The 19,739-nt window shown below is 35.4% G+C and overlaps 1 protein-coding gene across 4 annotated transcripts in view; it reads right to left on the reverse strand.

Annotated features, from left to right (window-relative positions):
* The window catches only part of LOC149808098 (zinc-regulated GTPase metalloprotein activator 1-like), a 91,812-nt gene that overhangs the window by 48,350 nt on the left and 23,723 nt on the right, over positions 1-19,739 (reverse strand). For all 4 annotated transcript variants that reach the window (XM_089973469.1, XM_089973468.1, XM_089973470.1 and 1 more), the window contains 2 exons: positions 15,663-15,749; positions 3,026-3,070 (listed from right to left, as the gene is read on the reverse strand). In XM_089973469.1, coding sequence (XP_089829595.1) covers positions 3,026-3,070; positions 15,663-15,749 — 132 coding nt within the window. The remainder of the gene's footprint in view (positions 1-3,025; positions 3,071-15,662; positions 15,750-19,739) is intronic.

Genomic DNA, 19,739 nt, shown 5'->3' on the forward strand with positions numbered 1-19,739 from the left:
TTAATATAAGAAAGTTTATATAGATATTTGCTGCTTCTACTGCTACTAAACCATCATACACCACCCTGGAGTATGTCAATCGGTTCACAGAAATTGATGTGTGAATTACTAGAATAAGTCAATCAGTTCACAGAAATTGATGTGTGAATTCTTGGAGTACATCTATCAGTTCACAATAACTGATGTGAGTTCCTAGAATATGTCAATCAGTTCACAGAAATTGATGCATGAATTCCTGGAATATGCCATTAAGTTAACAGAAACTGATGTGTGAATTACTGGAATATGTCAATCAATTCACAGAAATTGATGTGTGAATTCCTGGAATATGTCAGTCACTTCACAATAATTGATGTGTGAATTCTTGGAGTACATCTATCAGTTCACAATAATGGACGTGTGAGTTCCTGGAATATGTCAATCAGTTCACAGAAACTGATGTGTGAATTCCTGGAATATGTCAGTCAGTTCACAGAAACTATTGTGTGAATTCCTAGAGTACTGTAATCAGTTCACAGAAACTGATCTGTGAATTCCTGGAAACACCTTGCTGACCAAAATCAAAATTGCAGGCATAAACAGCAATTTAATTAGGTACAAGGTTAAGTATAAACCATGCATATACAACATAGCAACTATTTAAAATACTCCACTAATTAATTTAAGCAATGGATCTTTCTTCATTATCAAAGTGAAATGGCAATTTTGTGTATTTCACCCCTTTTAAGTATAGTACTGAAATAAAAGCTTCAAAGTAGACCTACCTCAATTGTATTATTTTTTTATTGTCTAATTTATAATTCTTACAAAACAACTTTGATATGCCAAAATTAAATATTCCTGTGCATAATAAGATATGTTATGTACTCTTGAAGAATAAACTATATTTGTTGTTGTTGTAGGGTTTAACATAATTTTTCAGCACAGGATAGGCTATACATGGCGGCCAGTATTAATGGTGGAGGAAGAACCCGGGAAAACCCCGGAAAGAACCACTGACTCACGAGAAGCTACTGGCAAGCTTTCCTACATACCCACATTGGCTGAATCTGAGACTCAAACCCACACAGACAGAGATGAAATGGCAGTGATCTGTAATGGAGAGCACTTTAGACCACTTGGCCACTCTGGGCCCCCATAAATTATATTAGTTATGATGAGATAAATATTTAAATGCAACATTCTGCTTATTAATTATGGTGTGAGATAAAATCAGATGTAACATTCTGTATATTAAATATGGTATGACAAAATGGTAAATGCAATATTCTGCATATTAATTATGGTCAGATAAATTTAAATGCAACATTTTGCATATGGTGAGATAAATAAAAATGCAACATTCTGCATATTATTTATGGTGAGATAAATATAAATGCTATATTCTGCATATTAATTATGGTAAGATAAATATAAAAAATAAATGCAACATTCTGCATATTATTTATGGTGAGATTAATATAAATGCTACATTCTGCATATTAATTATCACAAGATAAATATGAATGCAACATTCTGCATATTATTTATGGTGAGATAAATATAAAAAATAAATGCAATATTTTGTATATTAATTTATGGTGAGATAAATATAAATGCAACATTCTGCATATTATTTATGGTGAGATAAATATAAATGCAGCCTTCTGCATATTAATTTATGGTAAAATAAATATAAATGCAGCCTTCTGCATATTATTTATGGTGAGATAAATATAAATGCAGCCTTCTGCATATTAATTTATGGTGAGATAAATATAAATGCAACATTCTGCATATTAATTTATGGTGAGATAAATATAAATGCTACATTCTGCATATTAATTTATGGTGAGATAAATATATAAGCTACATTCTGCATATTAATTTATGGTGAGATAAATATAAATGCTACATTCAGCATATTAATTATCAGTGTCTTATAGCAAAATGAATTGAAAAATATAATATTTGAACCATTTTCATAGTGCAACCTTAATCTGAAAATGTGAACTGGACTCATATAGACATTTTATCTACCTTCTCTCAAGAGTAAGCATTTCATAAATTTGTTATTTTACAATGTAAAATTTAGCAGAAAAGAGACATTTTAAAGATCTTTAAGTGTAGTTTAAAGTTTAATGAAAAATATCATCAATTTAAATGTCAATCTTTATTGCTTAATACACCACAGTCAAAGATCTAGGAATGCATAATTAATTAGACTTAGTAATGTTAGGTAATGATCTGGTAGTAGCCAACTCAATGTGGCCTTAGCTGTTGACATCATGGTGTGAAGAATGAAAACCCCAAAAGCAACTCCATCAAATGTTCATCCTAGATTACATGGGTATAAAAAGATAAAGACTATAGGCCAAGTAGTCTAAAGCTCTTGCCTTTACCAATTGCTGCCATCTCACCTCTGTCTGCATGGGTATAAAAAGATAAAGACTATAGGCCAAATGGTCTAAAGCTCTTGCCTTTACCAATCACTGCCATCTCACCTCTGTCTGCATGGGTTCAAGTCTCAGGCTCAGCAAATGTGGGTATGTGAGAAAGCCTCCAGTAGGTTCCCATGAGTTAGTGGTTCTTTCTGGGGTTTTCATGGGTTATTCCTTAATCCATTATACTGGCTGCAATGTATGTCTACTGTTTAATAAAAAATGACACTACACTAACAACAACAATGATGACTATATACATGTCATGACAGATTTTAGTTCTTTATCTTGAATTTCATGACCAAAAGGTATTAGAAAGATTGGGCATGTTACTTGTTGATAAAATAGATCTGGATTTTCAAAATATGTCACTAGGGGAAAGAAATCTCTGTTATGATACACGGTTATCATATACATGCATTACCACGGTCTGAAAGCTTTGGCTGTAACACAAAGAACTATACATTGCTGTTAAGAGATTCTGGGTTTAATCTCCAAAACAATCATGTGTGAAAATGAATAATTTGCAGCCCAGACCACATAACTGCTTATGTTCCAAGATGCCTGAAAGTTTCAAGGAAAGCTGTGCAGATACAGATACAAACCTTGATTGTGTGGTTTCAATTAGCTGTGAAAAACTGTTGATTCTTCTGAAAGAGTAAATAAAATACAAAACAAATATGTGGATGAGACTCACACAAAACTGAATAATCATTCTAAACTTTATTGTGTAAAAATGACTGTAAAATATTTAAATAATGAAATATCTCAATACTAAGAATATATTTGATGTAAAAATTTGTCATTACTGCTATTATTATTTCTATCGATGTCATTGTGATGACCAGGGAGATATTTAATAATATGTGGAATGTGATGACCTGCAGGCAATTGAGCAACATTATGTGGATAGTGATGACCTGGGGACAATTTAGTAAGATATATGGAATGTGATGACCTGGAAGCAATTTAATAACATATGGAATGTGATGACCAGTGGGGGCTTTTTTGCAACATTATTTGTAGTGTAATGACCTTGGGGCAATCTAGTAACATTATATGGAATGTGATGACATGGGGGCAATCTAGTAACATTATATGGAGTGTGATGACCTGGGGGCAATCTAGTAACATTATATGGAATGTGATGACCAGTGGGGGCTTTTTTGCAACATTATTTGTAGTGTAATGACCTGGGGGCAATCTAGTAACATTATATGGAATGTGATGACATGGGGGCAATCTAGTAACATTATATGGAATGTGATGACCTGGGGGCAATCTAGTAACATTATATGGAATGTGATGACCAGTGGGGGCTTTTTTGCAACATTATATGGAGTGTAATGACCTGGGGGCAATCTAGTAACATTATATGGAATGTGATGACATGGGGGCAATCTAGTAACATTATATGGAATGTGATGACTAGTGGGGGCTTTTTTGCAACATTATTTGTAGAGTAATGACCTGGGGGCAATCTAGTAACATTATATGGAATGTGATGACCAGTGGGGGCTTTTTTGCAACATTATATGGAGTGTAATGACCTGGGGGCAATCTAGTAACATTATATGGAATGTGATGACATGGGGGCAATCTAGTAACATTATATGGAATGTGATGACCTGGGGGCAATCTAGTAACATTATGTGGAATAGGGATGTATGGGAGTGTATTGGAGGAGTAGCACCTCTGGTGAGGGAACAGTCGTGTCTTCTTTGGGATAGCTCTCTCACCTTTGGTCCCCACATGCACCAGCTCTTACCTGTGGCTCCAAGAAGCTGTAACATGCAATGTGGCCACACCCCGGTAAACTACTTCAACTGGTGGGCTAAACCAGGTGAGGGTAGCCAATGGGTTTTAAACCTTCAGTGAGTCAGGTCTTGCCTACCCAAGCACGTGAAGACTGGATTCGGCAGACTGCATGGAAGAAACCAACAACTAGTTCAACGGGCAGAAAGGCGATTCCCAGCAATGTGCTGTAGAGCGCAAAGATCAGGATGAGGCATGTAGGTAGTCTTCTCATCCGTTGCATCTGATTCTATCTCAAGCCATTTTGACCTTTTCTTGCCACTGGATCCAGATAGTCTTGGACGAGAGTGAGGTCAACGATGTGCAACTCTTCCTCACTTTAAACCAAGTTAATGCTCAAGTCACTTGGTCATCCTTCTCCCCAAAGTACAGTGTTGATGGATGAGCAACAAAGCGGCAGGTGTGGGAACACTGGCAGCCATAGCCACAAATCTGCACACAGACAGCTCTGGCCATATGGTCGTTATTCACTGACATGGAGCAGCAGTGGAGTTAGGCAGCCCCCTGAGTGACTCAGGCGCTTTTTTTTGGATTCGCATTGCTAACCTCCATGGCATGAGGAAGGGGCTAGAAAAGGTGCCATAAAAATTGTCTGCACCATCCTTCCCTAGCCAGCTAACTGCAGCTGGAGGGGACCCTACATCAGCGGTGGAAACACTGCAAAGAAAAATATGAAAATCGTTCCTCTCACCCTCTGTGCATGGAACCTGCGCACACTTTTGGACAGAAAAACACAAAGCATACCTAAATGATCCAAAGTCCACTTCAAAAAAGATTTCTTTAATAACATCTGCAGGACTGTTCAACAGAAACTTTAGCAGAAGCAATACTCCTGGCTGAGTAACAAAGCTGATGAGATCCAAAGCCAAGCATGATATGAAGAGGTTTTATGATGAAGTCTATTGCCCATTATCATCAGGATCATCCCTCTTCTCAGTGTAGATGGGAACACACTGATCACAAAGATCTTCAAAAGATGGGCTGAGCACTTCAATTGTGTCCTGAACAACTCAACATCCATCAATGATGAAGCCACTGATTGGCTGCCACAAGTGCCAGTCACTGGATGACCCATAAACCATGTTAGAAACCCAGAAAGCAATATGTCTGCTCTCTAGTGGCAAATCTCCTGGTTCAGACTCAATCCCAGCTGAGATATACAAGGAAGGCGGTGCAGCTCTGACTAAAATGCTTCATCAGTTGTTTCATCTCATGTGGCAAAAAGAGATGATCCCACAGGAATTCAATGATGCTACTATTACACACCTGTATAAGCGCAAAGGAAATCTTCAGGCTTCTGACAACTACTGAGGTATCTCTTTGCTCTCCATCACAGACAAGATACTCAACAGGATTCTCCTCAACCATCTCACATCACACCTTGACTATGGACTCCTACCAGAAAGCCAGTGTGGATTCTGAAAAGGAGCATGGAACCATCGACATGGTGTTCACTGCTAGGCAGTTGCAAGAGAAAAGCCAAGAGCAGAATACTTACCTTTTCTCTACTTATGTTGACCTGACCAAGGCCTTTGACACTGTTAGCAGATTGGGCCTGTGGAAGATCATGGCCAAGTACAGATGCCCAAACAAATGTATCACCAAGGTGCAGCAATTTCACGATGGTATGGAAACTAGAGTCCAGAACAATGGTAAGACATGAGATCCTTTCCTGTCTCAAACAGAGTGAAGCAGGGCTGTGTACTGGTGCCAACACTTTTCAGTCTCATTTTCTAAGCCATGCTCACTGATGCCTTCAGAGATGGTGACATGGGAATCAGCATCAGATACTGAATTGATAGCAAACTGTTCAACCTCAGAAGGCTTCAAGCAAAAACTAGGGTCACAACAGACATCATCAGAGACTTTCTATTTGCTGACGACTGCACCCTCAACTCTGGCTCTGAAGCTGACATGCAAAGCAGCATCGACAAGTTCTCTGATGCTTGCATAATTTTGGCCTTACAATCAACACAAAGAAGACTGAAATAATGTATCAGCCAGCCCCAGGAAAACTGTATGCTGAGCCAAAAATCAGTCAACAGCTACAAACTGAGTGCAGAGAACAGGTTCACCAATCTTGGCAGCACTCTGTCCCAGAATGTCGTAATATATGATGAAGTTAATGCCAGGATTGCAAAGGCCAGTGTAGCAGTCAGTAGACAACATGTTAAGGTTTGGAACAGCAGAGGCATTAATTAGTCCTCAGACAAACTTGAAGGTGTACAGAGCAATAGTACTCCCTGTGTTATTATATGCCTGCAAAACCTGGACAGTGTACCAGCACCATGCAAAGAAGTTGAACCACTTCCACACTACCTGCCTCAGAAGACTCCTAAACAGCAAGTGGCAAGACAGGACCCCGGATACTGAGGTCCTTGCACAAGCAAGCCTTCCCAGTATCTACACCATCTTGATGCAATCACAGTTGTGATGGGCAGGCCACGTAGCTCGCATGCCAGACCACTGGATTCCAAAAAATTCTTTTATGGCAAGCTTGAACAAGGAAAACGCAACAAGGGAGGCCAGAACAAATTATACAAGGACACCATGAAGACGTCATTGAAGAACTTTGACATTAGCTATGACATGTGGGAGCAGACTGCCCAGGACAGAGTCGTGTGGCACTCTTCCATCACTGAAGGTATTGCAGCTTGCAAGGCAAACAGGATAGCCATGGTAGAACAATGGAGGCAGGCCAGGAAATCCTGAGCCAGTAACCCCATGATCAGCGTTGCTACTATCCCATGTCCACAATGCCACAGAAGATTCAGGGTGCACACTGGCCTCATTGGCCACCTACATGCCCACAGACCATTTGTTCCTGATAAAACACTGGATGACTAAAGTGGTCCTCATCAATTTGATGGACAAACTACTCATGTGGAATAGAGAATAATGCCAAATTTGAATAATAAGTACGCATCTGAAAATAAGCAAATATGGAAAAAAGTGCAAAGGTGTGTACACAAAAAGCTAAGTTTAAAACACAAAACATCTGATGATTATTCTTTGTAACTGAAGTCCCTTTAAATATGGTCTAATAAATACATGTATACTATTTGCCATGAGTAGTCTGAACAAATATTCAATCAAGTTAAAAACATTAAGTATAAACCTACAGAACATGGTCAATTTTCATTTAGAAGTATAATTTAAGGCAGATGATGGTAGATGCAGAAATTATCATACAAATTGACCATTTTGTGCAAGTCATCATGGGTAATGTTCTGCCAGGTACCATGGGCATGGCTTGAATTATTGCTTGGAAATTTTCATTGACATCATGGGTGAACTAGTAAAAATATACAACTGTGCAGTTTGATAGCAGTAATCAATAGAACAAATTATACAGACCCAGATGTGCCATCACATAATGCACTAGTAGATATGGATCTATGCAGTTTGTTAACAGTAATCAATAGAACAAATAATACAGCCCCAGATGTACCATCACATAATGCACTAGTAGATACGGATCAATGCAGTTTGTTAACAGTAATCAATAGAACAAATAATAAAGCCCCAGATGTACCTCACATTATACACTGGCAGATATGGATCTATGCAGTTTTGTTAGCAGTAATCAATAGAACAAATAATACAGCCCCAGATGTACCATCACATAATGCACTAGTAGATACGGATCTATGCAGTTTGTTAACAGTAATCAATAGAACAAATAATACAGCCCCAGATGTACCATCACATAATGCACTAGTAGATATAGATCTATGCAGTTTTGTTAGCAGTAATCAATAGAACAAATAATACAGCCCCAGATGTACCATCACATAATGCACTAGTAGATATAGATCTATGCAGTTTTGTTAGCAGTAATCAACAGAACAAATAATACAGCCCCAGATGTACCTCACATTATACACCGGAAGATATGGATCTATGCAGTTTGTTAACAGTAATCAATAGAACAAATAATACAGCCCCAGATGTACCATCACATAATGCACTAGTAGATACGGATCTATGCAGTTTTGTTAGCAGTAATCAATAGAACAAATAATACAGCCCCAGATGTACCATCACATAATGCACTAGTAGATATGGATCTATGCAGTTTTTTTGTTAGCAGTAATCAACAGAACAAATAATACAGCCCCAGATGTACCATCACATAATGCACTAGTAGATATGGATCTATGCAGTTTGTTAACAGTAATCAATAGAACAAATAATACAGCCCCAGATGTACCATCACATAATGCACTAGTAGATACGGATCTATGCAGTTTGTTAACAGTAATCAATAGAACAAATAATACAGCCCCAGATGTACCATCACATAATGCACTAGTAGATACGGATCTATGCAGTTTTGTTAGCAGTAATCAATAGAACAAATAATACAGCCCCAGATGTACCATCACATAACGCACTAGTAGATATGGATCTATGCAGTTTGTTAACAGTAATCAATAGAACAAATAATACAGCCCCAGATGTACCATCACATAATGCACTAGTAGATACGGATCTATGCAGTTTGTTAACAGTAATCAATAGAACAAATAATACAGCCCCAGATGTACCATCACATAATGCACTAGTAGATATGGATCTATGCAGTTTGTTAACAGTAATCAATAGAACAAATAATACAGCCCCAGATGTACCATCACATAATGCACTAGTAGATACGGATCTATGCAGTTTTGTTAGCAGTAATCAATAGAACAAATAATACAGCCCCAGATGTACCATCACATAATGCACTAGTAGATATGGATCTATGCAGTTTTTTTGTTAGCAGTAATCAACAGAACAAATAATACAGCCCCAGATGTACCATCACATAATGCACTAGTAGATATGGATCTATGCAGTTTTGTTAGCAGTAATCAATAGAACAAATAATACAGCCCCAGATGTACCATCACATAATGCACTAGTAGATACGGATCTATGCAGTTTGTTAGCAGTGTTCTATAGAACAAACAAAACAGACCCAAATGTACCATTGCATTATACACTGGCAGATACAGATCTATGCAGTTTGTTAGCAGTAATCAGTAGGACAAACAATACAGACCCAGATCTGCCATAACATTATGCACTGGCAGGTATGGATTTATGTTGTTGGCAGTTAGACCTAATTAAAAGGGGGTATATATGGTAAATAATCATTGCATTTTTATGTATTTCACTGTGTTCAAGCGCATAAGAAGTGTATATAAGCTTACTTAATAAACATACTTGTTATCCATATTTGACAGTATCTGGGAAGAGTTGGATGCTTTGATACGAGATTATATGAGATACTTGGAAGTTATATGTTTGCCTAATAACGTCGACAATGTTAGGGAATAGAGGGAAACTAAAGTGTACTTATTGCTACACATTTGCAAAACCATTGCACTTGAGTAAATTAAGTTAAATTAGGGTGATAATCACTTTTTCTAAAACAAAGAATTGTTTGACAATACAGCAGATTCTATTACTAAACTGAATACTTGAGGATGCCTTATAAATAAATAGTTAATGAAAAAGATGTGTACATATATGGTTTCAGCTGAATAAGATATCATGTTTGTGATCACATTTAACTGTGTACTCATTTAACTCCCTTCAATTAAGAAGTAAAATATACTGATTGTGTACCAATGAGGTTTAAAGTCCATTTTTTAATTTGTCACTGGATAATAAAACACGTTAAGGACACAAATATTTGTATGAAATGCACCAAAATATACAAGTAGATCACTGTGACCTTTATAATAAGCTATCATAATTTTGGAAAACCAATTTGTTAATGTGGATTCCCCAGATGCTTTTTATGTCAGGGTACTAAAACTGGGTGATGGGATGCATCGTCTAATAAAGTGAGGCAACCTGAATTACATGCTTGGGAATACAGACTAGTCCCAGTGCACTCTCCTGCATATAGCCAAATACAGATGAACACTATATATTCCACATACATACATAAGTGCAGCAATTCTTCCAAGGTAGATCACTGTGACCTTAATTTCATGCTGGATGATGTGACATCACAGAAACACAACCGGTATTCCAAATGCAAACAATGTATATAATGTATTAATGGCAGTGATCATGTATTGAATAAATACTTCGTTTCACTCCACATCTTTATAAAAAAAGTTTTAGATTTCTGGGATATACAGTATTCTAGTGCTGGAATTTTGACTGAAAATTCTGAAAATTATGTTTAAGGAAACATTTAACAAGCAGGTATAATTATTGTTATTTCTGTCTCATAGGTCATGACTGCATGCAGTACACAAAGGAATGCCAAGTACTTTTAGATCTGAAGAAAGATGGTTCTGCAACATGAGAGAGTCATCAAACTGGAAGATAGGTGAAAAATGCAGGTCATATCACCTGCCTGGATTATACAGGTGAGAACTGAATGTACAGATGACCTGCCTGGATTATATAGGCAAGAAATGCACGTACATATCACCTGACTAGATTATATATGAGAAATGAAGGTACATATCACCTACCTGGATTATATTGGTGAGAAATGCAGGTACATTTCACCTGCCTGGATTATATAGGTGAGAAATGAAGGTACATATCACCTACCTGGATTATATTGGTGAGAAATGCAGGTCCATTTCACCTGCCTGGATTATATAGGTGAGAAATGAAGGTACATATCACCTGCATACATATACATACCCCTCATATGTGGTGCTGTTGGTATATTAGAACCCAGGTAGGTGGTATGCATCCATTTCACCTATTGAAACTGTAGACAGCACAAACACAGACACAGACAAAGAGACAAACGCAGACACAACACACACACATGAGATACTGACACAAATTCAAAATGGTTTCCTTGTGTTTCGATGTAAACAAGATATTCATTAGCGGAAGAAACAACTTAAATATACAAAACAAACACTTAACACAAAATCTACAAAATAAAATCTGGACTCTTACAAATTAGAATCACTAGGGGCAATTTATAACAAGAGATATAATGATATAAAGTTGTGCAAAAATAATAGACAAGCAGGTTATTGTGTCTATCATTTGGTGAACCGGTATGTTTTGACCTAATTCTAAGTTATGAAAAAAGGACAGAAACACCATGTGGTGAGAGATCTATATATACACTATGGAATTTATACAGAATGAGCCTAGTATCAATCATCCTCATACTTCATTTGAAATTCTTGCATAGCATTGTGTAGATACGTAAGATATATGTTCATGATGTAGTAGATCTGTTAATTATTCTTTTAAATCCTGTAATTAACTGTTATTTTGATACAGGCCTTCATCTATTTCATTGTTTTTAGAAGTTTCATGCACTCCACTAGGATACGTCATTTTTTGCCAGTATTTAATCAGATAGATAAAAGAAAATGTATGTCTCTATTTGGTATAATGGCAAATAAACACAATCTTGTCTATATCTAAAAATACAGATTTAAAAATTTCTACAATCATTAGCAAGATTATATCTTCAAAACAAAAGTAAAAACACACCCCTACAAGATTGAAGATAAAAGGAAAACAATGTTATAATTCTTTAAATGATATACAGAAAAGGTAAAAGCCACGTAAAATCCATGAAATCAAAGGAACTGGGCAATGTAATTTCCAAGAAACTAATCACAAAAATGGGGTACATTGACAGATTTACCTATCTTCCCTTGTTCACTCAACAGCAGGTATTAAGTTTCTAGAACACAATGAATAAGCTGCTTTAATTAGAAAGATCTCTGTTAATGAATTCACTACTTTTATTTCTAATAAACATAAATATAGGCAACTCCATGTATGACGTAATTTTAAAATTACAAAAATCTGTTTTTTAAAATCTGCAACTTCCAAAATAGTTTTCTTGTTTTGTTGGTAGATTCAAAATATAAGGTGGCCTCACATATAACACGGTACACCTGTATGACTCTCTTTAATGAACATCATAGTGAAGAACCACTGTACTATGTATAATGTACCCCATTATAAGGTGGCCTCACATATAACACAGTACACCTGTATGACTCCCTTTAATGAACACCATAGTCAGGAACCACTGTACTCTGTATAATGTACCCCATTATAAGGTGACCTCACATATAACACAGTACACCTGTATGACTCCCTTTAATGAACATCATAGTGAGGAACCAATGTACTCTGTATTTATGTACCCAATTATAGGATAACCTCTCATATAACACAATTATATGATTTCCTTTAACAGTGTGTCCTCACTTTCTAACTTTGCAGTCCTGGGTTTGATCCTCAGTTCTAACATATGCAATAGTACTGGGTTTCCAAACCAGGTTTCATAATTCCTCCACCTCCAAGGTTGCATGATGTCAACTAAATTCTTAATATCAAGTTATACATGACATTGTGTAATTCACACAAAGTATACAAATTTAAAACATAAACTCATGCTTGTGTTATGTGTCTTTGCAGATCCATCCCCACCAAGTTTCATCCTGTTTAACCTTTCAATTCAGGCACCACTATGTACCCAAGTTCAATACTAAAATGGATATATTTTTGAAAGCTAAATCATGTCTCCTTACCTCCAAAAAGGACAAATGGTATGACAGAAGGAAGGGGAAATTTGGCAAGGTGAAGATGGTTTTTTCTTTTTTTCTTTAGATATGGAATTTAGTCTTCCTTTTGTAAAATCAAAACAGATTAGTCCATATAAGTATCACATAGAAACCATCAGCTTTGTAAAACTTAGTTTGTCATTTTAGTAAAGAGGGGGCAAAGAGGCTGAATCCATAACCCCCTTCCAAACAATATTTTTATTTTTACAAATTTTATTGCACATAAAAAAAATCCATGTCTAAATATTTTTAAAATGTATAAAAACATCTGAAACATTATTATAATGGTGTGAAAATCTAATCAAGTCATCTACATATTCCAAGAAACATGAATGCCAAATTTCATTTCTCTACCTAGTTTTTGCTAAATTGTGGTAACAAGATCTTTGCTGAAAAAAGTTAAACTCCAAAAAGTTCAAAAATATGTTTAAAAAAAAACAAGACAAAAACCCCAAGAACAAAAACCAAAATGCCCAAAAGGTCTAGCCAGGATATATACACATAAATAAAAAAATAGGTCATCAAAAATTTCACACCTATCTCAGGTGGTTTTTGCTTAATCATGCAATCCACAAATGTCTAATTCCAAAAAGTCTAATTCCAAAAAGTTAAAACAACATGGAAATAAAGGAACAATGTCTTTAGTTTCAAGTAAAATCGACTATGTTCATCTACATATTAATACAATAAGGCCAACAAAATTTAATTTTTCTATCTCAAGTGACTTTTACATAATCATGTTTACAAAATTTTGTCATAACAATACAATTTATTTTGTAATTAAAATTTTTACATTCCAAAAATTTAAAAAGTCTGTACAGTAAAGAGGAAATATTGCTACAATGACCTGAAAATCTAACTAGGTTATCCACATCCCATTCGTTAATATCTGGTATTAAAATACAAGTGAAAAGAATGCCCAAGCCCAAAAATGTGTTTAAAACATGGAAACATAAGGCCAGTCTCTGGAACCTCATCTTATCATATGACCCACTCAAGGTTATCTAAATATCAAATTTCATCTGGTTTGGGCGAAAAGTTTTATTGCTATCTTGCTTATAAGAAAGTGTGATGGATAGATGGAAAGAAGATGACAGAAGGATGGATGTACATACAGCACAAATTCAAGATGTCTCCCACATTTGGAATGGGAAGACATAACTCTAGCCATGCATAAACATAAACTTAATACAAAAACAAAATAAAAATATGAATATTTACATGTACACGAGCAAAACAGAGCAGACAGAATTCAGTGAAAGCACTTACTAATTAGACACTGCATTTTTCTGACAAATTTATTAATGAAAAAACTTAATTATAAACTCATCTTGAATCATTTTTTTAATGAGTTCAATACATTTTTCATTTGCACTCAATTACTCTGAATGACTATTTGACTGAAGCAGCTGAAATTAATCTTGGCTGTTATCGCAGTTCAAGTGAAGCACTTTAAAGGTTTCAAATTCTATCCAGGTCATACCAAGGGACACAAAATATTTACTAATCTGGATATGTATGACTCATTAGATTTGTCCCATTTTTCCTGTCATGAAGTTTACTGGAAATACCCATCATGCAGCATCACTGGTGTGTCTGGGGGAGATAACTCCATGGTAGTTTCAACAGGGCTATGCAGTCCAAGGTCTCAAAACCTTACCCAATCACATACCACAATAAATATAAATTCATAAATCTATTTACCATATGTACTTGCCTTTAAGTCACATCCAACTGCAAACAACATAGACTCTGATCTGCCATCCCATAATGCACTGGCAGGACAGGGTCTATGCTGTTTGTTCTACTTATTAATCATAACAAACTGCAAAGACCCAGATCTGCCAGTGCATTATGCGATGGCAGATCAGGGTCTATGCTGTTTGCAGTTCCTACTTTTGTGCCAGTATTTATGCTATGTACTAGTAAATAAAACTACAGATCATCTAGCCATTAGTGATGTGACAAACATCTTTTAATTTTATAGATTCAAGAAATTTGAAGGCAAAATTAAATGGCCAATGAATTTATTTTTGTGGTATTATGAACAATGAAATTTGTATGGTACTTCTATTTAAGAACTGCAGGAGTCCAAAGAAGGACCATTGTTTGCAAAGCTCTCAAAATTCATTGTCATAGCAACCATGAAATCCTTGATAATTGATACTCCCTGAACAGATACCCTTGAACACTGATACCACTAGAACACTGATACCACTAGAACACTGATACCCTTGAATAGTGATACCCATGGAAATTGATACCCCTTGAACACTGATACACCTAGAATATTGATACCCCAAGAACATTGATACCACTTGAAAACTGATACTACTAGAACACTGATACCCCCAGAACACTGCACCCTTGAACAGTGATACCCATGGAATCTGATACCCCTAGAACACAGATACCCCTAGAATAATAATACCCTTGAAAATTGATATTCTTGAACATTGAGACCCACTGAACCCTGATATATCCCTTGAACATTTCAACTTCATAAAATTGATACCTCTTTAACACCAATGCCCTAGAACACTGAAGCCCCTTGAAAACAGAAACCCCTAGAACACAGATACCCCCTGAAAACTGATACCCATTGAAAACTTAAAGACCAATGAAACTGATACCCAAAAATTGGAATTCAAGGCATAAAGAATTTTTTTTTAACAAAATTTTTGAAACTAGAAACTACTGGTCTAAAGAAAAAATAAACAAATTTAACAGCAAAACCACAAATTTAAAGTCTGACGAGTTAAATATTGCAATAGAAAGTTAATTTTTAAGGTTTGCAAAATTTAGCCTTATAGTTAACCACTGTTAGAAAAATACACTCCTTTGTTGCCAAACAGACCTTATGTCAGTTCTGAGTTGTTCGAGTTCTGTCTTGCTAACCAGATCTGTCTTGTTGATAACAATGATGTCTGACAGGGCAATCTGCCTGAAACACAAATGAAAAAATAACAATGATGTCTGACTGGGTTATCTGTCTGAAATATAAATGAATAACAATGATGTCTGACTGGGCAATCTGCCTGAAACACAAAAAAAATAACAGTGATGTCTGACTGGGTTATCTGTCTGAAATATAAATGAATAACAGCTAAAACCTGAATTCTGATTGATTTATTCATCACTTTATTTATCACTTTTATCTAATATGTATATGATACTGAAAGAGACATCAAAAAATGATTTAAGGGAGACAACTCTTAATGAAATGCACAAATTAAGCTGATTTATCCACCATTACAAAACCATCTGATGGTCATGTGCTCTGATTAAGTTTTGATTTTTTTTAATGGGGTTCATTTTAGTGTAAAACTGACACTTGGGACCCAAATTTATATTTGGTTATCAGAGTAAAAGAGTTTTCCTTGACTGAGTCAAAGTTTATTGAGAATGAAGAAAGACAAATTTGAAACAAGAAACAAAACTGGTCTTAAAGGGACTTCACTAAACTGAGGTATAGGTTCTGATATGATTCAGCGTACATGTACTTCTTAAAAATGAAGATAATTTCAAGTTCTTACTGCACATGTTTTCATGGCAGGCAACATTTATTTTTCAGTGAAACTGTACCTATTTATAAAGTCACATAGGTGCTGTGACAAAATCATGAGGTATTTTTTAATAGCTATTTTGCTAAATTGTTTCTAACCTTGTACAGACTTTTAATCAAGAAAGTCTTAAAATCAAACATAATTTAGAGCTACCCTGAAAACCTATTTTTGATGAAATAACAAATTAAATATTTTGATATTAAAACTCCACATATGCAAAATGTTATTGAAAAACCTTATTGTCTGGAATCAATTAAGCTGTTCACACTGGAGTTACATACATGAATAATATGAATCCCATATAACCCATATGTTAATGCAACCCTCATTCTACATGTTATAAATACTGGAACATGACATGTTATACCAACCCTCATGCTACAGGTTATAAATACTGGAACATGAGATGTTATACCAACCCTCATTCTACATGTTATAAATACTGGAACATGACATGTTATACCAACCCTCATGCTACAGGTTATAAATACTGGAACATGAGATGTTATACCAACCCTCATTCTACATGTTATAAATACTGGAACATGACATGTTATACCAACCCTCATTCTACATGTTATAAATACTGGAACATGACATGTTATACCAACCCTCATGCTACAGGTTATAAATACTGGAACATAACATGTTATACCAACCCTCATGCTACAGGTTATAAATACTGGAACATGACATGTTATACCAACCCTCATGCTACAGGTTATAAATACTGGAACATGACATGTTATACCAACCCTCATGCTACAGGTTATAAATACTGGAACATGAGATGTTATACCAACCCTCATTCTACATGTTATAAATACTGGAACATGACATGTTATACCAACCCTCATTCTACATGTTATAAATACTGGAACATGACATGTTATACCAACCCTCATGCTACATGTTATAAATACTGGAACATGACATGTTATACCAACCCTCATTCTACATGTTATAAATACTGGAACATGACATGTTATACCAACCCTCATGCTACATGTTATAAATACTGGTGTACAACATGTTATACCAACCCTCATGCTACAGGTTATAAATACTGGAACATGAGATGTTATACCAACCCTCATTCTACATGTTATAAATACTGGAACATGACATGTTATACCAACCCTCATTCTACATGTTATAAATACTGGAACATGACATGTTATACCAACCCTCATGCTACATGTTATAAATACTGGAACATGACATGTTATACCAACCCTCATTCTACATGTTATAAATACTGGAACATGACATGTTATACCAACCCTCATGCTACATGTTATAAATACTGGTGTACAACATGTTACACCAACCCTCATGCTACAGGTTATAAATACTTGTAGGACTCACGGTACTAATTCAGTTCCCATAGTAAACCTATGCAAACGCCATGATATTAAAAATTCAATAACTTAAAATTTTTGAGTGCTTATAATCAAACCTATATTTATCAGTATAGATGAAACCTGGATGTCAACTTCTGTGTAGAGGAAAGGATATGAGTTGCAGCATTTTCTGGATCTGCATGTGTTTGAAACATGTGCTTTCAATTCCGCACCAAAGAGTCAGGTGCTAATTTTACTAATGAGTGTTCTAAACTCAACACTGTTTAAGGACTGAAATTCCATCAATAAAACAATGTCTCTATTTGTTTCCACTTACAACTAGGATAAGCTTTCAAAAGATTCTTTTTCCTAAAACATAACTTACATTATTAACCAATCCTGGTCAGTCAAACCCATATATACTCTATTTGATGTTCACCCATTTCCAGGCTGGTTCCCATTTTTCCATACCATTAGTACCGTGTGTCCTGTACATGCTACAGGTTATAAATACAGGTGTATGACATGTTACAGGAACCATCATGCTGCAGGTAATAAATTAGTTATAAATACTGGTACATGACATGTTATAGGAATCCACAGGCTACAGGTTATAAATACTGGTGCATGACATGCTGTGGGAATCCACAGGCTACAGGTTATAAATGCTGGTGCATGACATCTTATAGGAATCCACAGGCTACAGGTTATAAATACTGGTGCATGACATCTTAAAGGAATCCACAGGCTACAGGTTATAAATACTGGTGGATGACATGTTATAGGAATCCACAGGCTACAGGTTATAAATACTGGTGCATGGCGTGTTACAGGAATCCACAAGCTACAGGTTATAAATGCTGGTGCATGACATGTTACAGCAACCCTCATTTTGCTGGATATGAATACAGGAACATGACATATGTATATTTTTACTACATACATTAAAAATAGCATGGGTTTTAAAGTGTTGGAATAAAGCAATGTGATCCACCTATGGTACATTATTATGCATATATAAATACTGTTTCAACATTATGTTATATTTCAACAGTAGGATGTTGCTTCTATATTTTCTAAATCTGTGATGAATTTCCACTGAATAATCATTAGTGTTGCAATAAAAAAAAAACGAAAACAATATTAGTAATCCTTGTCTTCTAAATGAATGATTATGGTGCAGAATTTCCTCAAAATCCTCTGCTTCCCCCTCATGCATTAGGGGGAGAATAAGAGGAAGTTATGTGGAATGAGAAAAAAAGAAGATACTTGTATAAATTTTTCATTAAAAGGAAACTTGGCAAGCCTCATTTCCTATTAATGAAAAATTTGTTCTTCTTCTGGTATATATATATATATATATATATATATATATATATATATATATATATATATATATATATATGTATGTATATATATATATATATAATATATACAGGAATTTATTGCTTTCATAACTTTACTCTCATGGGTCGGTGGTTCTTTCCTTGGGTTTCCCAGGGTTCTTCCTCCACCATTAACACATTAACCCCTAGCGACAAGTTAACGTGGCAGGAGGTAGTAGCCTACTGCCGAGCTCTGTAGCGTCACGGTCATGCATGATACACTAAAGTGGGTGGTATTATAGAAAGGTAGACAGATGTAGCTCTACAATGATACCAAATAATCTGGAATATCTAGCTGCACTACAAAATACAGATTAAAAAAATTCATATTTTGGACCCGACTTTTTTCTACCCAAAATTCGCCTGTGGTCAGAATCTGATTTTGTGTTTGGATTTTAGACTTTTTGGTCTCAGATAAGGCAAACCAGTATGAACTGCAAACAGACAGATGAGCCTTTGCAAAAAGTAGGATAAGATGGGCATTTGGAATAATAAGTGGTCTTGATACAAAAATAATGTCTCCGTTTAGCAAACAAAACAAAAATAAAAAAAATATTAAAATATTTTATATTTTTTTTACCCTTCTGCTCATGTGCGAGTCAAATAGCCAATGAAAAACGATGTTTCTAACACAACTAAG

This window comes from Sinohyriopsis cumingii, chromosome 1 (assembly GCF_028554795.1).
Source record: "Sinohyriopsis cumingii isolate HCF-2022 chromosome 1, ASM2855479v2, whole genome shotgun sequence".
Classification (NCBI taxonomy): Eukaryota; Metazoa; Mollusca; class Bivalvia; order Unionida; family Unionidae; genus Sinohyriopsis; species Sinohyriopsis cumingii.